The 25,315-nt window shown below is 63.7% G+C and overlaps 2 protein-coding genes across 6 annotated transcripts; one reads left to right on the plus strand and one right to left on the minus strand.

Moving 5' to 3' along the window:
• Positions 1–7,768: 7,768 nt before the first annotated feature.
• LOC149860237 (uncharacterized) lies at positions 7,769–9,872 on the minus strand. The gene is made up of 2 exons (XM_090056927.1): positions 9,581–9,872; positions 7,769–8,132 (listed from the first exon to the last, which is right to left on the minus strand). The coding sequence occupies exons 1-2, from the start codon at positions 9,860–9,862 to the stop codon at positions 8,076–8,078; spliced, it is 339 nt and encodes a 112-aa protein (XP_089913053.1). The 5' UTR covers positions 9,863–9,872; the 3' UTR covers positions 7,769–8,075.
• Positions 9,416–25,305, plus strand: ABCC2 (ATP binding cassette subfamily C member 2). 5 transcript variants are annotated; one of them, XM_090056912.1, is made up of 32 exons: positions 9,416–9,542; positions 9,991–10,164; positions 10,359–10,496; positions 10,816–10,950; positions 11,285–11,407; positions 11,684–11,739; positions 12,160–12,382; positions 13,959–14,137; positions 14,332–14,509; positions 14,773–15,027; positions 15,221–15,286; positions 15,575–15,712; positions 15,868–16,014; positions 16,352–16,436; positions 16,605–16,671; positions 16,773–16,899; positions 17,256–17,432; positions 17,609–17,776; positions 18,021–18,207; positions 18,611–18,734; positions 18,987–19,119; positions 19,299–19,518; positions 20,012–20,166; positions 20,414–20,569; positions 20,733–20,932; positions 21,534–21,660; positions 22,033–22,134; positions 22,287–22,430; positions 22,783–22,941; positions 23,351–23,517; positions 23,591–23,785; positions 24,257–25,305. In XM_090056912.1, the coding sequence occupies exons 1-32, from the start codon at positions 9,501–9,503 to the stop codon at positions 24,384–24,386; spliced, it is 4,677 nt and encodes a 1,558-aa protein (XP_089913038.1). In that variant the 5' UTR covers positions 9,416–9,500; the 3' UTR covers positions 24,387–25,305. The 5 variants fall into 5 exon arrangements, with proteins under 5 accessions (XP_089913038.1, XP_089913040.1, XP_089913039.1 ...); XM_090056914.1 differs by having other exon boundaries at positions 20,760–20,932; XM_090056913.1 differs by having other exon boundaries at positions 18,614–18,734.
• The last annotated feature ends 10 nt before the right edge of the window (positions 25,306–25,315 follow it).

Genomic DNA, 25,315 nt, shown 5'->3' on the forward strand with positions numbered 1-25,315 from the left:
GGCCCATGGTTAGGGGTCAGTTCCAGCTGCAGTTCTGTTCTCTTTCTGTCTCCTAGTGGAAACAGCTCGGCTGCCTCCAGGTCTCCTTCAGCCCAGAGCAGCCCCCAGCTTGGACACCAGCCCTTTCTCCATCCAGCCTCTCCCCTTAGGGAGAAGCTCCTGCCCAGGCCACCCTCTGTCTGCGCTCCAGCATGGAGCGGCGAGAAAAAGGAGGGCAGTATTGGATGCCTGCAGCTGCATCCCCACCTCTCCCTGTCCCTGCAGTTGGTCTGTGCCTGCTTCTGCTGGGAGCTCCCTCCATGCACATCCCTCCATACACAGCCTTGTTAATTAGCAAGGAGTCAGGGGAGGGGCACTCTGAAGTGCTTTGGGTTAGAGTACAAGGCAGTCGAGGGGAAAGGGACTTAACGGTGGGAGTCTACTACAGACCTCCCAACCAGGGAGAAGAGCTTGACCAGGAATTCTTGGGTCAGCTCACAGAGGTAGTAAAGGCTAAGGATGTGGCAGTCATGGGGGACCTGAACCTCCTGGACATCTGCTGGGGGGAGCAGTCAGCCAGGTCTGACCGCTCATGTCGGTTCTTGGCCAGAGTGCAGGACCTCCATCTAACCCAGGAGGTGCACAGCCGCCCCCAGGGGAGACACCTTGTTGGACTTGGTGCTGGCCATGGGAGACGACCTGGTGAGGGGGCTGCGAGTGCTCGACCACCTGGGCGACAGCGATCATCGCCTGCTGGGATTCACCATCCAGCGCAAGGTGGCAAAGGCATGCAGTAAGGCACCGGCCCTAGATTTTAGGAGGGCAGACTTCAACAAGCTAAGGAGGATAGTTGGAGAAGCGCTGAGGTCCCAGGGGGAGGGGAGCCAGGTGTCCAAGGAGAGTGGTCGCTCCTTAAGGAGACGATCCTCCAAGCCCAAAGGAAGGTAATCCCAACGAGGATCAAAGGGAGCAGGAGAGCACGCAAGCCTCCGTGGCTCACCAAAAGCATCCAGGAATGTCTCCTTGCTAAAAAGGAGGCGTACACCCAATGGAAAGAAGGGGTCATCACCATGGAGGACTATTCTGTAGTTGCTCAGGGATGTAGGGGGGTAGTTAGGAAGGCCGAGGCAGAGATGGAACTGGGACTGGCTTCCCAGATTAAGGACAATAAGAAGTCCTTTTTTAAATATGTAGGGGGTAAAAAGAAGGTCTCGGGTAATGTAGGGCCCTTGCAGGACGCATCGGGAAATTTGGTTGTCACACTAGACGGCAAAGCTAACATGTTTAATGATTTCTTTGCCTCCGTCTTCCTAAGTAGGGACCAGGACAGCCGCCTCCCTGCTGGGCCCCCCTCGGGCCCTGGGGGAGGCACACCTGGGCCACGGGTTAGTGAGGATTTAGTTAGGGAGCTTCTGGAGGGGCTGGACGTATTCAAGTCAGCTGGCCCAGACAATCTCCACCCTAGAGTACTAAAGGAACTGGCCGAGGTCACTGCAAGTCCTGGCACAGCTTTACGAGCACTCGTGGTGCTCTGGTGAGGTACCGGAGGACTGGAAGAGGGCCAACATGGTCCCCATCTTCAAAAAAAGGCAGGAAGGAGGACCCGGGAAACTATAGGCCAGTTAGTTTCACCTTGATCCTAGGCAAGCTGTTTGAGAAAATTATGCTGGCACTCATCCAGGAGGGGCCAGGAGGAGACTGCATGCTCAGGGGCAACCAGCACAGGTTCATCAGTGGCAGGTCCTGTCAGACCAACCTGGTGGCCTTTTATGATCAGATCACCAGATCGTTATACGCAGGGGTAGTAGTGGACATCATCTTCCTGGACGTCCGGAAGGCTTTTGACACTGTCTCTCACCCCGTTCTCATTCAGAAACGGGGGGGGCTGCGGTGTCAACACCCACACAGTCAAATGGGTCACCAACTGGCTGGAGGGCCGCATCCAGAGGGCGGTGGCGACGGGTCATGTTCAACCTGGAGGGATGTGAGCAGTGGGGTCCCCCAAGGCTTGGTCCTCAGGCCCGCACTGTTCAACATCTTCATCAGTGATTTGGACGAGGGGGTAAAAAGCACCTTGTTCCAATTTGCTGATGGACACCAAGATGTGGGGGGGATATGGGCACACTAGAAGGATGCAACAGGCTACAATCAGACCTAGACAGGTTACAAGGGTGGGCGGACGAGAATAGGATGGGTTTCAATACAGACAAGTGCAAGGTAATGCACCTGGGGAGGAACAACCGGCACCATACCTACAGGTTAGGGAACTCCCCTCTTGTCAGCACGGAGGCAGAAAAGGATCTGGGGGTCATCATTGACTCCAAGATGAACATGGGCCGGCAGTGTGGGGACGCGGTCAGGAAGGCCAACCGCACCTTGGCATGCATCCACAGATGCATCTCGAGCAGGTCCAAAGAGGTGATCCTCCCCCTCTATGTGGCACTGGTCAGGCCGCAGCTGGAGGACTGCGTCCAGCTCTGGGCACCGCACTTCAAGAGGGATGTGGACAGCATGGAGAGGGTCCAGAGGAGGCCACTCGCATGATCAGGGGACAACAGGGCAGGCCCTATGAGGACAGGCTGTGGGACCTGAACCTGTTCAGCCTCCACAAGAGAAGGCTGAGGGGGATCTAGTGGCCTGTTATAAACTAGTCGGGGGGGGGGGGGGGGAAAAACCAGCAGGCACTGGAGGAGTCCCTGTTCCCCCGGGCACTGCCAGGAGTGACCAGGAATAACGGTCACAAGCTGGCAGAGGGTAGGTTTAGGTTAGATATCAGGAGGCGCGACTTCCTGGTCAGGGCAGCTAGGGTCTGGACCCAGCTTCCAAGAGAAGTGGTGCTGGCCCCTACCCTGGGGGTGTTTAAGAGGAGGTTAGATGAACACCTTGCTCGGGTCATTTGACCCCAGTACTCTTTCCTGCCATGGCAGGGGGTCGGACTAGATGATCTGCTCAGGTCTCTTCCGACCCTAGAAACTATGAAACAATGCACACCCAGCTGAGAGCTCAGCAGCTCCATACGGGGGGAGCCAAGATCTGGGTCGTCCAGGGTGGTCTGATTGACATAGTATATCTGGGCTTCCAACAAAACCTTTTGACAAGGTCCCCCATTGGAGACTCTTGAAGAAGCTAGGTAGTAGTAGGATCACCAGGAACGTCCACTTGTGGATTAGAAATTGGCTTAAAAGACAGAAACTGAAAGAGTGAGTCTAAATGGTCAATTTTCTGGGTGGAATGAAGTAGACAGCAGGGTCCCCCAGGGGTCTCCGTCAGGACCGGTCCTATTTATCATTCCTATAAGTGACCTGGAAAAAGGGGGCGAGACACAGGGTGGGTCCCGGTAGAAGTAGTGTGCGAGCTGAGAGGAAGGCATGGCTTGGCAAAGTGTGGCAGACGTGGCAGGTTGGACAACACGTAGCCACTGGAGGAGATCTAGGACTTAGACCGAGCCGTGGCTCACTGAGACAGATGTCACTTGTGGCCATGAGAGCAGGGAGCAAGGTAAGATATTGCGCACTGCCGGACATCTTGCAGCCCTCGCAGTTTGCTACGGTTGCTCGGGCCTTTCCTGATGTCACAGGGCAGGTGCTGCGGCTCTGAGAACGAGACACTCACTTCACCACTGGTCCTTGGTACGGCTGAATCGCGCGTGTGGTTTTCTGGCCTGGAATATCTACTTTTGTGGTCGGTAGCTGTTCTGTAGCAGCGCCCAGCCCCTTGCGCTGCCTGCGTCCTGCTGCCTCGGCCGCGTCTGGCGTGTCAGCTACATCCTCTTGCAACCTGCTCCCCACTGCCAGGGGTTGCAGGCTGGTCACCAAAGGGCAGCCCCTTTGGCGCAGCTCACTCACTTGGCTTTCAGTGTTAGACAAAATGGCTAAGCATTTGCTGAAGCAGGTCTCAGCCCCCAGTACACAAGGCCGACAGGCTGCCCAGGAGTCGGAGTTGGACAGGAAACGAGCTCGTGGAGCTAAGGTGAGCCGAGTTCCTGGCATTTGGCCGTGGGCCAGCAGAGGAGTCCTTGGCCGGGGCTGGCCAGGAGCAAGAGTTGCTGTCCCAGGCTTTCATCCCTCGTTTCTCTGCACTTTCGTTGAGAGAAGTGCAGGTTCTGCCAGCGCGGTTTCCAGCACCTGGCTTGCCGTAAGGATGAGGGGCGCAGCTTTGTTTAAGAGCCAAAGCTTCATCAGCACAACTCGGTGCACCTACTAATCTGGAGCTGCATTACTCAGCACAGCAACTTTTGCACCTGGCCAGCCCCGGCCAAGGACTCCTCCGCTGGCCCGCGGCCAAATGCCAGGAACTCGGCTCACCTTAGCTCCACGAGCTCGTTTCTTGCCCAACTCCGACTCCGGGGCAGTCTGTCGGCCTTGTGTACTGGGGGGCTGAGACCTGCTTCAGCAAATGCTTAGCCATTTTGTCTAACACTGAAAGCCAAGTGAGCGAGCTGCGCCAAAGGGGCTGCCCTTTGGTGACCAGCCTGCAACCCCTGGCAGTGGGGAGCAGGTTGCAAGCGGATGTGGCTGACACGCCAGACACGGCCGAGGCAGCAGGACGCAGGCAGCGCAAGGGGCTGGGCGCTGCTACAGAACAGCTACCAACCACAAAAGTAGATATTCCAGGCCAGAAAACCACACGCGCGATTCAGCCGTACCAAGGACCAGTGGTGAAGTGAGTGTCTTGTTCTCAGAGCCGCAGCACCTGCCCTGTGACATCAGGAAAGGCCCGAGCAACCGTAGCAAACTGCGAGGGCTGCAAGATGTCCGGCAGTGCGCAATATCTTACCTTGCTCCCTGCTCTCATGGCCACGTATTATGCCACAAGTGACATCTGTCTCAGTGAGCCGTGGCTCGGTCCAAGTCCTAGATCTCCTCCAGTGGCTACGTGTTGTCCAACCTGCCATTTCTGCCACACTTTGCCAAGCCATGCCTTCCTCCTAGCTCGCACACTACTTCCACCGGGACCCGCCCCATGTCTCGCCCCCTTTTCCAGGTCATTTATAGAAAAGATAAACAGGACCGAGACCCCTGGGGGACCCTGCTGTTTACTTTGTTCCACCCGGAAAATTGACCATTTAGACTCACTCTTTCAGTTTCTGTCTTTTAAGCCAATTTCTAATCCACAAGTGGACCTTCCCAGGGATCCCACAACTACCTAGCTTCTTCAAGAGCCTCCAATGGGGGACTTGGTCAAAAGGTTTTATTGGAAGCTGTGGCAGTGGGGGGTCCCCATCTAGCCACAGTGCTAGTCTCCCCACCCGCCTTGGGGCAGGCCACCCACCTGCCTTGCCTTGTTGTTAATGAATTAAGTTGTTAATTAAGGCAGGAGGCTGCCCATTCTTGCCCTGATGCCAGGGGGCACTAGCTGCAACTCCGTTCCTCCCCTACACTGCAGCCCAGGCCTCGCAGATGGCATCCAGATGACAATGCTCCCGGCTTACAGCTGGACCAAGGTTAGGCCTCGTTGTCAGGACACACACACATGCGCACGCACGCGCACGCTGTCCTCCTCTCACTGGGGCCTCTCGCACTCCACCCCTCTCACAGGGTCGCTTTCATGCCTTGACAACTTGTACCGCCTTGCTCCCTCGTGGAGCAGGCCCCTTAGGCCATAGGCTTTAACTAGCTCATACCTTGGATGGCAGACATACCAACCAGCTTTTGGGTCTCTCCTGCAACCCTCACCGGGATAGTGGCCAGACAGTTACCCAGCCAGGTCCAAGCTTGCCCTGGTCCCTCTTGGGGCAACTCTGTACACTCAGACAATACTGGGCTCCCAGCCCTCTGGTCCCCCCCCCACTGGGGGTCCTCACTTCCACCCCCTCACTGGGGGTGCAGGGCTTCCCTCCCCTGTGGGGCTCAGGTGGCCTCAGCCATGCCTGGCCCCAACTACCTCTCCTCAGGGTCTTGCAGCCCACAGGGCTCAGTGGCCCCCCACTCATGCCACACCCCAACTGGTGCTGGAGGGTCTCACGGGACTCTGGAGCAGCAGGTCATTGTGCTCTACTCTAGCTCTTACTTTCGACCCACACTCAGCCTCCCAGCAGCAGAAGGCTTACTGGGGTCAGGACTCGCTCTTATCTCTTGGACTGAGCCCCTTACTTGGCCTCTGGCCCAAACTGTAGCCTCAGGCATTCAAAGGCTTCCTCTCACTGGGGCTCCTCATCTCTGCCCCCGTCACTGAGGCCATGGGGCATTCCTCCTTGGTGGGCTCAGGTGGCCATAGCCACACCTGGCCCCAACTACCACCAATGTTACATGACCCACCCAAAGGCAACATCTAGGGTTAAAGCCCTACCTGCCTTTCACCAGGGTGGTAACAGGCCTGGCATTTCCTGGGGCCTCCCGCACCACTGAGCCCCAGCAGGGCACCTACTCCCGGCAAGGTGCAGTTTCAGGTCATGCCCAGGACCAGGACCCTCCTAGCCATCCCCGACAGCACCTGCCCTTACCACCAGGGTGTTGCATGGAGCCTCACAGCCAGCCAACATGCCTGCCTGGGCCACTAACAGTGAACTGCCCTGTTTATATAGGCGGCCAGGGCTCTAAAATGGCTGCTGCAATCACGCACCTGCTGGCTGCTTGGCTCCGCTCTTAAAGTGGCCACACCACCAGTGCCCTGCCACAGAAGCCCAGATATACTATGTCAGCCAGACCACCCTGGACGACCCAGATCTCGGCTCCTCCATATGGAGCTGCTGAGCTCTCAGCTGGGCGTGCATGGAGGGAGCTCCCGGCAGAAGCAGACAGACCAACCGCAGGGACAGGGAGAGGTGGAGAAGCAGCTGCAGGCATCCAATACTGGCCTCCTCTTCCTCACTGCTCCATGTTGGAGCACAAACAGAGGGTGGCCTGGGCAGGAGCTTCTCCCTAAGGGGAGAGGCTGGATGGATAAAGGGCTGGTGTCCAAGCTGGGGGCTGCTCTGAGCTGAGGGAGACCTGGAGGCAGCTGAGCTGCTTCCACTAGGAGAGAGAAAGGGAACAGAACTGCAGCTGGAACTGACCCCTAACCATGGGCCTTCCTAACCCACAACCATCCCTGAGGCACTTTGGGGTTATGGGGTGTCCAGACAGGGCCACGGGGTCACCCCCTGCTCAGGAGACTGTGGGGGGAGGGGTCCGTGATCTCCAGCAGGGGCTGCAGCACCTTGCGCAGCCTGCCTGGATGGGAGCAGACAGACTCAGACAGTCCTCGCTACCGGGGCTGTTGAGGCACCATTCCCAGAGCAGGATCCCAAGGCAGAAGGGACCCAGTACCTCCTTCCAGGGCTCTACCAGCCACACACCTCCTTCGGGGGCCTCATCCCTAACGAGGAGGCTGCACCTTTCCCCACTTGCTGTGGGGAGTTTGGGCAGTGGCTGCTGCTTTGTACTGCAGCTCCTTCCCTCTCCTGCAGATGACAAGGCCTCTGCCCTGCCCTGCTGGGAACAGGACACACCGAGCACAAGGTGGCTCGGTGATGGCGAGCCTACTGGAGCAGATGAAAGCGGCTCGAGGTTGGAGGTTCACTGGCTTATGTCCGGAGATGTCCCCAGAGCAGGGCAGGGCAGGGCAGGGCCCCCGTCTTGTGCTGCACAGGTCTCCGCATTGTAGCGCTCGGACTCCGAGACCTGCTCTGCTGCCTGCCTGGTGCCGCGGACCCCAGAGGGGACGTGACTTCTCCAGCCGATGTCTTGCAGGCAGGGAAACACCACGTGGGCTTGGGCCCACGTCGCACAACACGGGAGAGCGGACACTGCTTGTACCGGGCTGCCAGCCCTCCTGGCAAGGAAGAGCCACAGTGACACAGGCTGGCTGTGGGGTGTTTATTTGACATCACAGTGCTGTCGCACAATTCACTCCCCCATTAGATAACCCTCCCCTCTGCCCCATGGCTGCCGGACAGTTTGTGCCAGTGCTGCAGCCAGGAAAGGTCCACAATCAAAGGCCAGTAGCGGCCTCCAGCCCCAGGAGTGGGCATCCACGTGAACCCACAAGAGACCACGGAAGAGATGGCAGGTTTCCACGCGTGATCCATGCCCTTCCCTGCCCCACGGATCCGGGAGCTTGAAATCCCTTTGCCTGCGCTGACAGGGGGGACCCAGGGTCTGCACGTCTCTGTCCTGCTACAGGATGTTCTTTGCGATGGCGTTCAGGGTCCGCAGTTTCACCACATCGGCCACCTGGACGGAGAATCAGAGGCAGAGGGAGTTTCGCATGTCAAGCTGGAGGGTTAAATGTCTGGAGGGTGAGGAGCCGGCACACCGACCAGTTAATTTTTAGGAGCCCGGATTGATTAAACCTGCTTTGCATCTTGTAATCCAACCTGCCCTGCGGCAGGCTAGGCCTGTGATGCCCCGCACACAGCCCAGCTGTCCACAAGGTTTCCAGGGGGGAGCCCGAAGAACTGCCCCTGCCTGCACTGCCCCCCAAGGCCACCACCCAGGGGGAGCCCACGGGGCACCAGACTCCCACTGTCCTCCACCACACTGGCCCTATCCTCTCTGCTCAGCCCCACGGGAACAGCTGCCCGGTCTGACGTGATGGAGAAGGGATGTCAAACGAGGGGAGGGCCCAGAGAGGCCTGGGCTGGAGATGGGATGGGACCAGTGTGGTGGAGGGTGGTGGGAGCATGGTGGCTCCGTGGGCTCCCCTAGGGGGACAGCCAGGGTGGGCAGCACACGCTGGGTCTGTGCTTTGGGCTCCCCCTGGGTCCTTGTGGATGTCTGGGCTGCGTGCAGGGCATTACAAGCCTCGCCTGCCACAGGGCTGGTTTGTTTACGAGATGGAGAGCATGTTTAATCAATCAGGCTCCTAATAATTAACTGTTGTGTGTGTTGGCTCATGTCCCCCCGGACATTGCACCCTCCCGGTTGGGCGGCTGGTGGCTCACAGGGGGTTGCTGCTGATTAAATCATCAATGACTTTTGAGCTACTTCTTGAGCGCATGAGGCATGAGATAGCAGCCTCGCTGTTGGAGCCGCCCTTCCCAGCTCTGCCCCTTGGCTGGGGGTGCCCAGCACTGTCCCCAGGGCCCACCCTGTGGCTGCCAGAAATTTTGGGGCAGTTCTGGGGAACCAGCTCCTCCTCCTGCCTTTCTAAGGATCCCCAGGGACTGGGTCCCCAGGCGTGGGGTGCTGGCAGCGCCGGCTGGCACGAAGTGTCTGGGCCATGTGGGGACCTGGGGACTGCAGTGCCAGCCCAGAGCTCCCTGGGAGGCGAGTGGGCGAGGAGGGGGCTCAGCTCAACTGCTGGCAGACACGGCCCGCAGGAGCCGGCCGGCCGGCCCGACCGGGCTATTGCAGGGCTCCCGGCGGGGCAGTGCGGGGGGCTCGAGGCCCAGCTGTTGTGTGCTGGGACGCTCCGGCCTCACACCCTGCCAGAGCCGGGCCCCCCATACGCTACAGCGCCGGGCAGCTGCGAGCGGGGACCCCCAACCCCTAGAAACCCCGGGCGGCTGCAAACGGGGCTCCCCGCCCGGCCCCGCCGCTCGGGCGCGGGGAGTTAACGATTAACGCGGCCCGGGCGCGGGGACTTTCGCCGCGGACGACATGCCGCCCGCTCTGGACCGCTTCTGCGGCTCCGTCTTCTGGGTGAGCGGCGCCGGGCGGGGGCGGCCCCGGGGGCTCACCTGCGGCCGGGCCAGCCGGGGGGCGGCGGGGGAGGTGCCCCGGGCCGGGGGCGGCGGGGCCCTGCGGCGCTCGGCCGCCCGCCCCGCGCCCGCTGCCGGGGCCGGGAGGGGAGGGGGGGGAGGGCCGGGGCGCCTCCCGCCGCAGGACCGCGGCGCCGCGCTGACACGGGCCCGCCCGGGGCTCGGCTTCTCCCGTCGAGGGCCGCGGGGCTCGGGCCGCGCAGGCTGGACCTGCCTCGGATCCCGGCGCCGCGGAGCGGGCGGGGACCTGCGGAGTCGCATCCAGCCCAGCGGGACCCGCCCCGTCCAGACCCCGTGTCCGCACGACAGTCACCCCGGCACAGCCCCAGCGTCGCCCCCCACCGCCGGGATACCGGCTGCCCCCTGTGACCCGGATCCCCCGCCCCCAGAACACCTCGCTGCTGCAGCGCCCCGACGCCGACCTGCCGCTGTGCTTCGAGCAGACCGTGCTGGTCTGGGCCCCCCTGGGCTTCCTCTGGCTCCTGGCGCCCTGGCACCTGCTCTCCCTGTGCAAGTCCAGTGCCAAGAAGCACTCCTGGACCAGGCTCTACCTGGCTAAGCAGGTGCAGTCCAGCCCGAGGGCCCTCGCGGTGCAAGGGGCTGGGTCCAGGGCGGCACGGCCAGGGGCATAGCAGGCTGGCATGGACTGAAGGCTGTTGCAGGGTTGGTGACAGTGCAGCTCTCTGCTGCCGGACCCCACGGCCTGGGTAGCTTGCGGGGCTGGGGCTGGGGGCTGCTGACAGCTCTTCCCCCACAGACACTGACTGGGCTGCTCCTGCTCACGGCTGTGACTGAGCTGGCCTTCACGCTGGCAGAGGACTTTGGGGGTCCGGGCCCGGCCGGCCAGAGCCCCGCTGTGCACTACACAAACCCCGTGCTGTACGCGCTGACCTGGGTAGGAGCTCCCTGCCTGCCGCAGGGGGTCGGAGCACTGGGTGGCCCCAGGACACCCCTGTGGTTGTGGGTTCCCACCATGCATGGGCGAAGGGCTCTGCCTCTTGGGTTTGGACTGGGACCTGCCTCCTTCAGGGGCAGGGGTGACAAGAATGGGGCACGGGCTCCCTGCAAACTCAGGAAGGTGCTGCTGCTCCAATCACACTCTGGAGAGGAGGCTTCAGGTCCTGATCCCGGGGCTGTGGGCACTGGACCCTGTGTTTAACCCTTGCTCAGTGGAGCCCTGGGGTTCTGCCCCTCCCCTGCTGCCCCCCCGCCAGGTCCTGGTGCTGCTGCTGCACGATGCCCGGCGCCGCTGCCTGCGCAGGGACTGTGGGCTGCTCTTCCTCTTCTGGACGCTCTCCCTGCTGTGCAGCATCTTCCCGCTCCAGACGCTGATCCGGAGGGCGCTGCAGGTCAGGTCCTGCAGGACATCTGTGCTCCCAGCTTGGCCCCTGGGGAATCCCTTCCTTGCTCCTGCTCCAGACAGGCCAGGGTGTCCGGCTCCCCTGTTCCCACCAGGCCCTCGCACTTGGGTCCGGGCGGGGACGGGAAGGACAGGCCAGGGCCCAGCCACCGCTGCCACAGGAAGGGCGGTCGGGTGCAGGGTGTTGTGTTCTGCTGCTGCCCCAGACACCAGCTGCCTTTGTGGGATCTGGCCCCACTCCTGTTCTGGTCGACGGGTTGAGCTGGTGTCTGGGCTTCGCTTTGAGGCAGCCCGGGCAGCTCCTGGATGTCTCCCTCCCACAGGGTCCTGTCCCTGACGTGCCACGGTTCAGCCTCTTCCTCCTCTCCTACGGGCTTCAGCTGCTCCTCACTGTCACCTCCACCTTCTCCGACGTGGCCCCTGAAACTGCTGAGGCTGCCAGGAAGGTGAGGCCCTGGGTGCTGCGGGGAACCTGCTGGGGAGCCCCACAGGCAGCCAGGGCTGGGGACAGAGGGCTGAGTCCATGGGAGACCCTGGCGCTATTCTGCGGGCTCTGCAGAGCAGTTCCCAGAGTGGAGAAAGGGCTCCCGGCCTGCATCCTGCTGAGTCCTGAGACTGGTTGGGCTGGTGCCCGCATGGCATGATGGGGCCAGAGCCAGCTCCCTGAACCCCTGCACAGTGGCCAGCTCAGGGGACAGACACCCCTTGTCCTTGTGCCCTAGAACCCCGAGGTCACGGCCTCCTTCCTGAGCGCCATCACCTTCAGCTGGTACAGCAGGTACGTGGGACACGGGGCAGGGCTGGGCCAGGGCACTGCTGGGGCCATGTGGTGTCTCCACACCTTGAAGGCTGCACCCCGCTCTGGTCCTGTGCCTCCCAAAGGACATAGAAGAACTAGAGAAGGGCAACAAGGAGGATTTGTAGCGGTAGGGAGGGGCTTGCACAGGAGAAGAGACTAACGGAGTCAGGCCTGGTTGGTTTAGAAAAGCGGGGACAGGAGACGGGTTTGCACAGCACTAAACAGTGAAGAGAAGGTCTGCAGGGAGTTGTGACTGACAGTCTCTCACCAGACAAGACCTGGGGGCACAACGTGAGATGAGCGGCAGAACGGGGGTGGTTGGGGTATGGTGGGCGGGGGCGTGGGCATGGGGTGAGGGCCCAGGGCAGCTGGCAGAGCTGACTGAACCCTCTGGGCCAGGATGGTGTGGAAGGGGCACCGCAAGCCCCTGGAGATGGAGGACCTGTGGGAGCTGCGGGACAAGGACCGGACACAGCCAGTCTCCACAGCCTTTGAGCGGCACATGCAGGCCGAGCTGCGGCGGGCCCGGCGGGCGCTGGAGCACCGACGACACCGCCGCAGGAACCGTCCCGTGCACAGCAACGGGCTGGCCCCGGCCCAGAGCCGTGACGTCCTGGTGCTGGTAATGCCCTCAGCTGCACCGGGGTGGAGCTCAGACCAGGGCACCTTGTCCCCCTCCCCTCCCAGCACAGCACAGCAAGGCGGGGGCTGAAGGGACCCCGTTCCCCGAGTTTGCTCCCCCCAGCTCCCCTCCTCACCCTGCCCTGAGTTGAGCCATGTCCTGCCCTGCTGTGCTGCAGCTGCAGAGGCTGGCAATGCACCACCTGTTCTCCCCTGCCCCAGCCAGGAGCCAGCCAAGGGGCCCTGGCGTGACCATGGGGAGCACCGATTGCCTGCCGCCCTGTCCGCCTCCCAAGACCCATTCATAGTTTCATAGTTTCTAGGGTCGGAAGGGACCTGAGCGGATCATCGAGTCCGACCCCCTGCCATGGCAGGAAAGAGTACTGGGGTCAATCGACCCCAGCAAGATGTTCATCTAACCTCCTGTTAAACACCCCCAGGGTAGGAGCCTGCACCACTTCTCTTGGAAGTTGGTTCCAGACCCTAGCCGCCCTGACCGTGAAGTCACGCCTCCTGATATCTAACCTAAACCTACCCTCCGCCAGCTTGTGATCACTATTCCTGGTCACTCCTGGCGGTGCTCGGGGGAACAGTGACTCCCCCAGTGCCTGCTGATCCCCCCGGACTAGTTTGTAACAGGCCACTAGATCCCCCTCAGCCTCCTCTTGTGGAGGCTGAACAGGTTCAGGTCCCGTCGCCTCTCCCCATAGGGCCTGCCCTGCTGCCCCCTGCCCATGCGAGTGGCCTCCTCTGGACCCTCTCCATGCTGTCCACATCCCTCCTGAAGTGCGGTGCCCAGAGCTGGACGCAGTCCTCCAACTGCGGCCTGACCAGTGCCGCACAGAGGGGGAGGATCACCCCCCTGGACCTGCTCGAGATGCATCTGTGGATGCATGCCAAGGTGCGGTTGGCCTTCCTGACCGCGTCCCCACACTGCCGGCCCATGTTCATCTTGGAGTCAATGATGACCCCCAGATCCTTTTCCGCCTCCATGCTGACAAGAGGGGAGTTCCCTAACTTGTAGGTATGGTGCCGGTTGCTCCTCCCGAGGTGCATCACCTTGCACTTGTCTGTGTTGAAACCCATCCTATTCTCTTCCGCCCACCCTTGTAACCTGTCTAGGTCTGATTGTAGCCTGTTGCATCCTTCCAGTGTGCCCACGTCCCCCCACATCTTAGTGTCATCAGCAAATTTGAACAGGGTGCTTTTTAACCCCTCATCCAAATCACTGATGAAGATGTTGAACAGTGCGGGCCTGAGGACCAAGCCCTGTGGAGCCCCACTGCCCACGTCCTTCCAGGTTGAGAAGGACCCATCCACCACCACCCTCTGGGTGCGGCCCTCCAGCCGGTTGGCGACCCATCTGACTGTGTGGGTGTCTACACCACAGCCCCCCCTCTGCCCTTCCTTTGATCCAGGGCTAGCTTGAATTGCACCCATCTGACCCCAGGACAGGGAACGTGTGAGCGGGTGGAACTCCCTGAGTGGGTGTCAGAGTGGGGCAGAGGAGGGGTCCTGCAGGGTCCCGTGGGCAATGACCCAGTGGGGGATGGTGAGCCCCATCCATCCCTGCGCAGGAGGAGAAGCCGCGGAGGAACAGGAGGAAGCAGCCAGGGGCGGCGGACCCCCGCGGGGACTTCCCCCGGCGCTGGCTCTTCAAGGTGCTGATCCGAACCTTCTCGGGCAACCTCCTGTGCTCGGTGGTCTTCAAGCTGGTGCACGACCTGCTGGTCTTCGCCAGCCCCCAGCTGCTGAAGTGAGTCTGGGGGGGCTCATGCTCTGCACCCGCCCTGGTGCTGATGCAGCCATGAGGCCCCTGATTTGGGGGGCAGGGTGAGGCCTCCTGGGGGCCTGGACTCGGGCAGGGCTGGGCACCCCGGGACCATGGGTGACCTGGGAGCTGTCTCCTGGTCCAGGGCTGAGCTGCTCTCTCCATGGCTGTGCTGCCAGGGTGCTGATCGCCTTCGTGGCAGACCCGGGGGCCTTCGCCTGGCAGGGCTACCTGTATGCAGTGCTGCTGTTCGTGGCGGCGCTGGCCCAGTCCTTCTGCCTGCAGCAGTACTTCCAGCTGTGCTTCAGCCTGGGCTTAAGCGTGCGCACTGCCCTCATGGCTGCTGTCTACAAGAAGGTGGGTGGGTCCCGGTGGCACCGGAGCCCTCTCCGTCTCCCGTCACCCCGATCCTGGGCTCTGGGCCCTCTGCCCTGTGGGGGAGGTGGGCCATGCAGCTGGATGCACCGTGGGGATCCCCTCAGGAGTAGGGCCAGGACCCCAGCCTGAGACCTATGCACCCGCCATGGTGCCACCTGCCACGTCCTGCTTGGCTCCCGTGCCTGGGGCGGGCAGGGGCTCAGTCTCCCAACACCCTCCGTGACCGTGCTCTCTGGCCCCAGGCACTCACCGTCTCCAACACCACACGCAAGGAGTCCACAGTGGGGGAGACAGTGAACCTGATGTCGGTCGATGCCCAGCGCTTCATGGATCTGACCAACTTCGTGCACCAGCTGTGGTCATCCCCGCTGCAGATTGCCCTCTCCATCGCCTTCCTCTGGGCTGAGCTGGGCCCCGCCGTGCTGGCTGGGGTTGGCGTCATGGTGCTGCTCATCCCCATCAATGCCGTCCTGGCCACCAAGGCCAGAGCCATTCAGGTCTCTGGCCAGGCAGCCTGCTCCCTGGTCTGGCTTCCTGGGCCCCTTCCCAGCCCCTGCCCCAATTCCCACCCCAGCCCCAGCCCTTGACTCCTGGCTCCTGCCCCAACCCCCAACCTAGCCCCTGCCCCTGCCCCTGCCCCTGCCCCTGCCGCTGTCCCTGCTCTCTGCCAGCTCCGACATCTCTCTGCAGATGAAGAACATGAAGAACAAGGACGAGCGCATGAAAATCATGACTGAGATCCTCAGTGGGGTCAAGGTGAGGAAGGGGCTGGACCTGAGCTCCCCAGCCCCTGGGGCCACGCCAGCTGCCCCTCCCTGCCTTCCTCCTAGCACAGCTCAGACCACATGGGCAAGTAGCTGTGGGGCTTTCTCTGCCATGAACTGCCCACACAGCCCGGGCTGTTGCGGGTCTGGGGGCAGTGGCCTGGGGGCATGGTCTGAGCTGCCTGCTTGGGGCATCTGGTGAAGGAGCAGTGCCAGGGCTGGAGGGTGCCGTGGGGTGTGGGGGCTGAGGCCAGGACAGGCTGACACAGGCGTCTCTCAGATCCTGAAACTCTTCGCCTGGGAGCCGTCGTTCGAGCGCCGGGTCGGAGGCATCCGGGCACGGGAGCTGAAGGGGCTGCTGCACTTTAGCTACCTGCAGGCCGTGTCCTTCTTCATCTTCACCTGTGCTCCCTTCCTGGTGAGGGCCCGGGGGCCACACTGCCCAGGGCTGCCCTGGGGGAGGACAGGGATGCCCTTGGAGTGAGGAGTAGGGCTGGGGCAAGGGACGGGGTGGGAGTGGAGTGTGAGTACACACCGGCTGCGTGGGTCCCCATCTCATGCCCCTGCCTTCAGGTCTCCGTGGCCAGCTTCGCCGTCTTTGTTCTGATGGACGAGAGCAACATGCTGGATGCACAGAAGGCCTTCACCTCCATCTCGCTCTTCAATGTGCTGCGCTTCCCCCTGGCCATCTTCCCCATGGTCATCTCCACCTTGGTGCAGGTGGGGCAGGGCAGGCCAAAACCTGCTGCTTGAGCCTTGCACGTGTCTCGTGGCCCCTGCAGCCTGTGGGCTTAGTGCCCAGAGCAGGAGGTTCAGCCCCAGGACCAAAGCTGCGGGGAGCTCAGGACTCAGGCGGGGGTTCACAGGGTCATGCCCTGCTGTTGCCTCTGAGATCAGCTCATGCTGCGGGGAACTGCGGAGACCCCCGTGCTGCCCACGGGCATGCCCCCCCACACCCCAGCATAGCCCGTTGTGGGGCCCTGGGAGCAGAGCCGCATGCCCAGGACTCACCACCCGGCTCGGGTCTGGTTATCTGACGCCCACCCTGCTCCCCTAGACCAGCGTGTCTGCCGAGCGGCTGGAGCGGTACCTGGGGGGCGACGACCTGGACACCTCAGCCATACGACACGACCCCATTGCCGGTAACCGAACAGCCCCGGGAGCACGGCAGGGCTTGCGGGTCCTCCTGGTGTCTGCAGAGCCTGTCCGGGTGTGCGGGGGCCTGGGGCAGGAGGCTCACCCACTGGAGGCACCATGGGGCTGAAGGGGGGAGCTGCCCCGTCCCTGAGTACTGCCCATTCCCTTGGCAGGCAGTGCGGTGCAATTCTCTGAGGCCTCCTTCACCTGGGACCAGGACGCTGGCCCAGCAGTCAGCAGGTGAGTGAGCTGCAGGGGGGCCTGGGTCGTGCCGGTGCCGGAGCGGAGGGGTCTTGGGCACCCACCCAGTGCCCCACACCTGCCGGCCTCTCGCCCTGCAGAGTGACCCTGGATGTGGCGCCAGGATGCCTGGTGGCCGTGGTGGGGGCCGTGGGCTCTGGGAAGTCCTCGCTGGTGTCCGCCATGCTGGGTGAGATGGAGAACGTCCACGGGCACATCAACATCCAGGTGAGGCAGCCCCGGGCACGGCGCCGGCAGGGCCCTGAGGGGATGTCTCGGGACCGGGCAGCCGCAGCAGACCTCCCAGCGCCAGCCTGAGACGGGGCCAGTTCACCGGCACTGCAGCCACGTACCTCCGTCCTGACCTGCCCCTGCTCACCCAGCCGTGGGGCCTGCCCCGGCTTGTAGCCCTGTCCTCTGCCCCCAGCCCGGGGCTCCCTGCACACAGCGCCCTGCTCCTGCCATCCTGGGCCTAGCTCCCCGGTGGCCATGGCACACTGTGGCAGCGTGGCCATGGGCAGGCGCCTCCCCAGCAGACTGGTGCCAAAAGGCCTTGATCGCCAGCGGTGCCTGCCCCACCGCAGGGCTCCCTGGCCTACGTGCCACAGCAGGCGTGGATCCAGAACGCCACGCTGAAGGACAACATCCTCTTCGGGTCGGCACTGGATGAGGCCCGGTACCAGCAGGTCCTGCAGGCCTGCGCCCTCCTGCCTGACCTGGAGCTGCTACCAGCCAGAGACCTGACTGAGATTGGGGAGAAGGTATCTAGCCGGCCACCCGGGGTGGTGGGTGCACGGAGGGGCTAGGTGTGAGCCCAGGGGCTCGTGGTGCCTGGCCCCTGGTGGGGCTGGGAGCGGGCAATGCTTCGGACGCTCTCTGCTTCTCTGTATCAGGAGCTCGGGACCTGGGGGGGTTACAGATGTTGCTCCCCCTCCAGGGCATCAACCTGAGTGGGGGCCAGAAGCAGCGGGTCAGCCTGGCCCGGGCCGTGTACAGTGAGGCCGACATCTACCTCCTGGATGACCCCCTCTCCGCCGTGGACGCCCACGTGGGGAAGCACCTCTTTGAGCACGTGCTGGGCCCCTCGGGGCTGCTCAGGGACAAGGTGGGGGGCTGAGGCTGGGGCAACAAGGGGCCTGTGGGCCTGCAGCCATGGGGGGCAGCAAGTGTGGGCAGGGGAGCCCGGGGCCAGAACTGGGCTGGGAGTGGAAGAGGGGATATCTGGGGAGGAAGCCAATGGGGCCAGGGAGGCCAAGGGCTGTCTGTGGCCCTTGATGGGGTAGGAGTGGTGGGGGTGCCTGGTCTCCATGCCGGGGGCCTCTGCAGCCTTGGCACTTTGTCTGCTGCAGACCCGGATCCTGGTGACCCACAGCATCAGCTTCCTGCCACACGCAGACAAGATCGTGGTGCTGGTGGGCGGCGCAGTGTCTGAGCATGGCTCCTATGGGGCCCTGCTGGCCAGTGGGGGGGCCTTCGCCCAGTACCTGAGCACCTATGGGGGCCAGGAGCAGTGCGAGCCTGAGGGACAGGCCCCAGGTGAGTGGCACGGGTGGACGCAGGCGGCAGGGGAGTGAATGCGCGTCTCGTGCCCGAAGGGGCCGTTGCAGACCCGCACCGGGGCCCTGCTCTGTGCTGAGCACGCCCCGGGCTCTGGGGGTGGGGAAGGGGCCCCGGGGCAGGGGCTGAGCACCCCCTCCGTGGGGTTGGCCTTTCCAGCTGATATGAGTCATAGTGGCGCTGCCTGGCCCCACATGTGCCGGGCATCTTCCCTGCTGTGTCTGGGGCTGGTGCCCGGGGGGACAGGGAGGGCACCAGTCCTCACCCTCCTTCCCAGCTGCGTGCTGGTGCTGGGTGTGTGGCGTGGCTGGGGTTGCTTGGCGGGGGGTGCCGCAGGAGCAGGGACCCTCCCCGACCCCTGGGCCTGTGGCTGGTGCTGCAGCAGGGGCTGGCGAGGAGGAGGAGGAGGCTGGTGAGGCGCTCGAGACCAGCGCAGAGGAGGTGCCCACCGATGTGGTGACCTTGACCCTCAAGAGAGAGGCCAGCATCCGACGCTTCAGTCGCAGGTGGGGGCCTGCCCGCAGTCCCTTCATTAGCACTGCCGGCCCTCGAGGAGGCCCTGGCAGCTCTGCCCCTGGGGCTGCTGGAAAGGGCAGTGTGCTGGGGACACAGGAGCAGGACGTGAGAGGCAGGGCTGGGACCGGCGGTGTGAGGGGTAGGCTAGAGCTAGGGCTGAGGGTACAAGGGGCAGGGCTGGGGCTGGGGGCGCACCCCAAGCAGCTGCCCCATCTCTCACGGGCACGGTCCCCCCATGGCAGCATCAGCACCGGCAGCACCCAGTCCCAGCGGAGGGTGGTGCCAGTGGGCCAGCGGGGCCCGAAGGGGCGGGAGCCAGGCGAGGAGCTGAGGGGCCAGCGCCTGATTGAGAAGGAGGCCATGGAGAGTGGCAAGGTGAGGCAGGGCCACGTGGCCGGTGGAGGGGTGGGGGCAGCGGGATCCCTGCTGCTTGGTCCCAGGGAAGGGCTGACGCCATTGTTGCCCTGCAACCCGTGCGAAAGGGGGCTGCTGTGATGGTGCAGGGGTCTGGGGTCCCAGGCCGTGCCAGTGGTGACGGGCTGTGCTGCCGGCAGGTGAAGCTGTCCGTGTACATGCAGTACCTGCGGGCCATCGGCTGGGGCTTCTCGGTCTGCGTGTTCCTGTCGTACGTGGTGCAGTACACGGCCTTCATGGGTTGCAACCTGTGGCTCAGCGACTGGACCAACGACGCCCTACACTACCAGAACCAGACCTACCCTGCGGCCCAGCGTGACCTGCGCATCGGGATCTTCGGGGCACTGGGCATGGCGCAAGGTGAGCCGGGGGCCGTGGGCGGCTGAGGAGGGGGCGGCAGATTGCCCAGCCCAAGGCTGCAGCCTTCCTCTGCGGCCTGGGCCTGGACTCTCTGGCGCCTGTGCTGACAGCAGTTCATAGGAGCAGGACGTTGGCCACTGCGGCCCCTGCTTTCCCAGGTTCGGGTGTTAGGTCTGCAGCGTGCCAGGGTTGCGGGTAGTTGTGTTAGATGATGGATTTGCCTAAGGTGATTTGAACAGGGCTGATCCTGCGTCAGGCAGGGCTGGACTAGCTGTGGGTCCCTTCCAGCCCCGCGGCTCTAGGATCCCTTGATGAGGTGAAGCTGCTCCTGATGATTTGGGCTGGGGGAGCCAGCCAGGCTGGGGCCTCCCGTTGTGCTGCGGGGGGCGGGGCGCGGCGCTGGTGCCAAAGGGTCCCTGAATGCCCTGGTGGGAAGGGGGTTGTGGGCCAGGCCCACAGCGCTCGGTGCTGACCTACCTGTGCCGGTGCCCAGCCACCTTCCTGCTGGTGGGAATCATCCTCATGGCCCATGGCGCCATCCAGGCCTCCCGGGTGCTGCACCAGCAGCTGCTCAGCAACATCCTGCGTGTGCCCATGAGCTTCTTCGACACCACGCCCACCGGCCGCATCGTCAACAGGTTTGCCAAGGTGAGGGCCACGCGCCGCGGAGCCACAGGGAGCCAGGGCCACAGGCAGAGGAAGGCACAACGCCCCGAAGCTGCTCACAGTAGGACTCTACAGGCCCCTGCCCTCTGCCTCAGTTTCCCTGCTGCCTGTGTCCCACGGTCCCAGTTGCAGCCCAGGCTGGGAGTCAGAGCGCTTTCGGGGGCGGTTCCCTTGGGCGGTACAAGGCCCTCTCCTGTTTTCACCAGCTGCCTCCACTGTTTCCCCCCAGGACATCTTCACCGTGGACGAGACCATCCCAATGTCCTTCCGTGGCTGGCTGGCCTGCCTGCTAGGCATTGTCAGCACGCTGCTCATGATCTGCCTGGCCACCCCCTTCTTCACCCTCATCGTCATCCCCCTGGCCCTCTTCTACTTCTTTGTGCAGGTGAGCGCTGGGGTGGGGCTGGGATCCGCGGGGCCAGGCGCCCGCTTACCCCCTGCGCTGGGCTGTGCACGTCTGTCAGCCCAGCCCGTGCTGCAGCCGCCGGGCAGAGGGACGGACTCTGGGCAGTGACCGGGGGCGGCAGTGACGGAGCCTCTGCCCCCAGCGCTTCTATGTCTCCACGTCGCGGCAGCTGCGGCGCCTGGACTCAGTCACGCGGTCACCCATCTACTCCCACTTCAGCGAGACGGTGTCGGGGCTGCCGGTGATCAGAGCCTACCAGCACCAGCAGCGGTTCCTGCAGCACAACGAGGCCATCATGGACATCAACCAGAAGAGCGTCTACTCCTGGATCATTTCCAACCGGTGAGGACGCCCTGCCCCATCCCCCAGCTGGCTCCAGCCACCAGGACCGGCGGTCCCCACAGGGCAGTGGTGGGTCCCGCCTGAGGCCGAGGCCCTTGGCGGCCATGCTGGGAGCGGGTGCCCTCCTGGCCTTTCAGCTACACGGAGCCCTGTTGAACCGGCGGATGCTCCAGGCTATATCAGGGCTGGCGCTGCTGGGCATGGGGGTCGAACCTCAGTCATCTCGGTGTGTGGAGCGCAGGCACTGCTATGGGGAGAGGGGCTTGGACTGGCAACTTTGGCTGCTGGGCTTGGGCCCTGCTGGAGACTTCCCAGAGAAGGGGAAGGCTGCACTGAGATACCTAGGTGTTTTGGGTGCATGCCGGGAGCTGCTAGAGGACAGGGCACGGATGCCTGTGCCTTTTCTCAGGTCTTCCAGACTCTCTTCTCTTGCAGGTTTCCTTTGAAATGCAACTATAGCCCTTTGCCCCTGCCCCTCCTCTGTACTTGATATCTGTCCCTTAGTATCAGGCTCAGGTAAAGGGCCCGCACTTGTCACAACTGTGCCAGGTCTTTGCCAAGACATGCACTCACTCCCTTCCCTGAACCCGCCCCCATGCAGGTGGCTGGCCATCCGCCTGGAGTTTGTGGGCAACCTGGTGGTTTTCTTCGCCGCGCTCCTGGCTGTGATCACACGGGACTCACTGGACAGCGGCATTGTGGGGCTCTCCGTGTCCTCAGCCCTCAACGTGAGTCCCTGTGCCCAATATTGGGGGGGATGGGTTGCACTCTGGGGGACCCTGCCAATCATGGGGCAGACAGGGCTGGGCAGCTGCACTCCGGGCTGGGCCCTACTGAGGCTGCTGGCATGGCTGGGATGTGAGGGCAGGTGGCACCAGGCTGGAGCTGGTCCCCCACAGCAAGGGGCGCAGGACAGGCTGCTCCCACGTGCCATGGGGTCCCCTGGGTGGGGTGCAGGGGATCAGGTAGGATCAATGCCCTGGGTGTGATGGGGCCGGGGCTGTGCGGTGTTGGGGGGGGTTGGTCTCCTGTTTAGGCCCTGGGGGAGGGAGGGGTCTGGGCCGCTGTTGGGACCCCCAGTGTGAGGCTCCGCTGCGCAGATCACCCAGACGCTGAACTGGCTGGTGCGGATGACATCGGAGCTGGAGACCAACATCGTGGCTGTGGAGCGTGTGCATGAGTACATAGAGGTGGCGAACGAGGTGAGATGGGGCCGGGGGCTGGGTCTAGGGGGCACCGGGGGCATTTCTCTGCTGGCCATGGTCCCGTTGCTGCTCGGTGCAGGGCGCCCATGTACACCGCTACCCGGCCATCCTGCACACGCCCTCCCTCACACCCGCTCTGTCCTCACTAGGCCCCATGGGTGACGGAGCAGCGCCCACCCCCTGGTTGGCCCAGCCGGGGCGAGATCCAGTTCATCGACTACAGGGTGCGGTACCGGCCCGAGCTGGAGCTGGTGCTGCAGGGCATCACCTGTGAAGTTGTTGGCAATGAGAAGGTCGGAGCCCCATCTCCCCAGCCGGGCTGCCTGCGACCCTGCCCGGGGCAATGGTGGGGGTGTGGGTCCTGCTGTCCAGCCGGGCAGAGCAGGGTCAGGGGAGGCCTGTCAGAGGCCATCACCATGGGCAGATGCTGCCTGGCCTGGGCCCATGGGCATGGGCTTGCAGACGGCTCACCCTGCGCCAGCAGCACCCCCTGAACCAAGAGTAGGGAAGGATGGGCCTGGGGCTACAGGCTGGGTACCATCCCCGGAGGCGGCCGGCAGGGCCAAGGCCCAGGGCTGGTTACCGGTGGGGATGGGTATGCAGGGCCCATCGCAGTGCGGCACATCTGACCGGCTGTCCCCACAGGTGGGGGTGGTGGGCCGGACTGGAGCAGGGAAGTCCTCGCTCACCAACTGCCTCTTCCGCATCCTGGAGGCAGCAGGTGGGCGCATCCTCATCGATGGCGTGGACATCGCCACCATCGGTCTCCACGACCTGCGCCAGCACCTCACCATCATCCCCCAGGTGTGCTTGTCCCCACCCGCACTCATGGGTGCTGGACCTGCGCCTCTGCCCCAGGGCTTCCTGCAGGCCCCGTGCCCGGGGGAGTGGGGGGCGCCCCTGGGTTGGACATGGCTCCGTGGGCAGAAGAGTCCCGGGGTCCTGGCTCTTCCCCGCCCGACCCCATACCCAGCCCCACTGAGCTGCGGCTCCTGCCCTGGGCGTCACCTGGGGCCCGGCCACCGAGACCCCTGTGCTCGGCCCCACTTCTTGCCCCACCTGGCCCTGGGGCTGCTCAGCGGCAGCAGGGCCCAGGCCATGGCAGAGCAGGGGAGGAAGCGCAGGACAGAGCCAGGGGCAGCCATGCGCGTGGCCCAGGCAACACCCCTACCTCTCCGCCCCGTGAGTAATGGCCCCTGGGCTGTCCCGGCAGGACCCGGTGCTGTTTTCAGGGACACTGCGCCTGAACCTGGACCCTTTCGAGCGGTACTCAGAGGCAGAGCTGTGGCGGGCGCTGGAGCTGGCTCACCTGAAGCCGCACGTGGAGGCGCTGCCTGAGGGGCTGGCCCACCCCGTCAGCGAGGCTGGCGAGAACCTCAGGTCAGTGGGCTCCGCATGTCCCTTTCGCGCCACCCAGCCTAGGCCCCTGTGACCACGGACTCCCCCCCCACAGCGTGGGGCAGCGGCAGCTGCTGTGCCTGGCCCGGGCTTTGTTGCGGAAGTCCAAGATCCTTGTGCTGGATGAGGCCACGGCTGCCGTGGACCTGGAGACGGACCAGCTCATCCAGAGCACCATCCGCAGTGAGTTTGCAGGCTGCACTGTGCTGACCGTCGCCCACCGCCTGCATACCATCATGGACAGCCACAGGTGTGTGCAGGGGGCTGCCTGCACCCCCACAGCCAGCCACAGTCAAGGGATGCACTGGAAACACCCCTGTAGCCAGCATGGGTCAAGGGAGGAGGGGTGCTGTATGCACCCCTCATTGTCCCAAGTGGGGGCAGGGACCACGCATACACCACGTGCACCACTGCAAGTAGCAGCTGGGGGTGGGCAGGGGCTGTAGTCAGCAACAGCCCTTCATGACGGCATGAGGCTGCTCAGCCCAGAGGTGCTGGGGGTGGCAGGGCAGTCCTCCTCGCCCCCGGCGGGGTTTGCTGGGCGGGGTGGGGGTGTCACTGGCAAGCCTTGCCCATCAGCAGAGCACAGAGGCGCTGCTCTGGGACAGTGGCTCCCAGCACTGGGCTGCAACCCCAGGACATAATGCAGCCCCTCTGGCATCTGGGAGTCCCTGGCCCTGCGTGGCCGCCTGAGCCCCAGCCCATCTCCGCCTGCCCGCAGGGTGCTGGTGCTGCAGGCTGGCCGCATCGCTGAGTTCGACAGCCCCGAGGCGCTGCTGCAGCAGCAGGGTGTGTTCGCCACCCTGGCCAAGGACGCTGGCATCGTGAGCTCCCAGACCACGGTGCTGTAGGGGCAGCAGTGCTGCCCCAGGGCTGCCAGGAGTGCGTGGCTGGTGGAGCTGACACCGTGATGGATGGGCGGGCTCATCTCCTGGCTCTCCCGGCACCAGGACTGCCCGGGAATTGCCCGTGCTGCTGGAGACCGTGGCAGAGCGAGGGGCTGAGCACACAGGTCTTGGCACCAGGGGCTGCACTGGACATGAGCACAGGGAGCTGCTCTTATGCCCGGTGCTGCCGCTGGCGTGGAACAGCCCCAGTGCGGGGCTGCAGCTGCTGAGCTCTGGTGCTTGCTGGGAGCATCTCTGGCCACAGCGCTGCCACATGCCAGGAGTGCCTCCAGTCACTTCCCTTAGTGGCCCTTGTCGCCTTTGGGGCTCCTGGCCCAGACGCACGCTGCTTATGCGTGACCACTGTGGGCAAAGCTCTCCCGCCTGGGGCTCATCCAAGAAACCCTTGCCCTGGCCCTTTGGTCTGTCACACAGCTCTGGACCCTGGCTCGAGGGCAGAGGCCAGGAAAAGGGCTGGGCCGGGCCCTACCCCTGCTCCTTGTAATGCTATTGCATGAGAGGGGCTGTATCCTCCACCCTGCCCCTGAAGGAGCCCACCCTGCTCAGCCAGAGGTGCAGATCCTGCATCAGGTGCTGGGCTCCAGGCCCTAGTGCCTGGCAGTCAGCAGCTGCAGCCCCTGGCACACAACACCCCTGTCCTGTGCTGGGTTTAGCCCCCCTGGGCAGGCGTGGCTCAGCCTGCTCTACCCCCACCCCCCAGTTGGGCAGCGGGGACATGGCAGAGTCACTCTGGCCCCAAGCCGGAGCAGGATGAAGCCTGTGGGCCAGACTATGGGCACATGCTCCTCTTGCCAGCCTACTGCAGCCCCACGCGTCCCCTCCTCACAGTGCCTGTTGCTGTGTATAAAGGGTATTTAATTCAGTCTCTTGTG

This window comes from Crocodylus siamensis, chromosome 7, assembly GCF_052110815.1.
Source record: "Crocodylus siamensis isolate JL-2025a chromosome 7, ASM5211081v1, whole genome shotgun sequence".
NCBI lineage: Eukaryota > Metazoa > Chordata > Crocodylia > Crocodylidae > Crocodylus > Crocodylus siamensis.

Coding starts and splice junctions, on each gene's coding strand:
- ABCC2 (XM_090056912.1), top strand. CDS start 9,501: ATGCCGCCCGCTCTGGACCGCTTCTGCGGCTCCGTCTTCTGG. Junction 15,287..15,574: donor AGATCCTCAGTGGGGTCAAG/GTGAGGAAGGGG, acceptor GGCGTCTCTCAG/ATCCTGAAACTCTTCGCCTG. Junction 20,167..20,413: donor TCGTCAACAGGTTTGCCAAG/GTGAGGGCCACG, acceptor GTTTCCCCCCAG/GACATCTTCACCGTGGACGA.
- LOC149860237 (XM_090056927.1), bottom strand. CDS start 9,862: ATGCGACTCCGCAGGTCCCCGCCCGCTCCGCGGCGCCGGGATCCGAGG. Junction 8,133..9,580: donor CCCGGCTGGCCCGGCCGCAG/GTGAGCCCCCGG, acceptor TTCTCCGTCCAG/GTGGCCGATGTGGTGAAACT.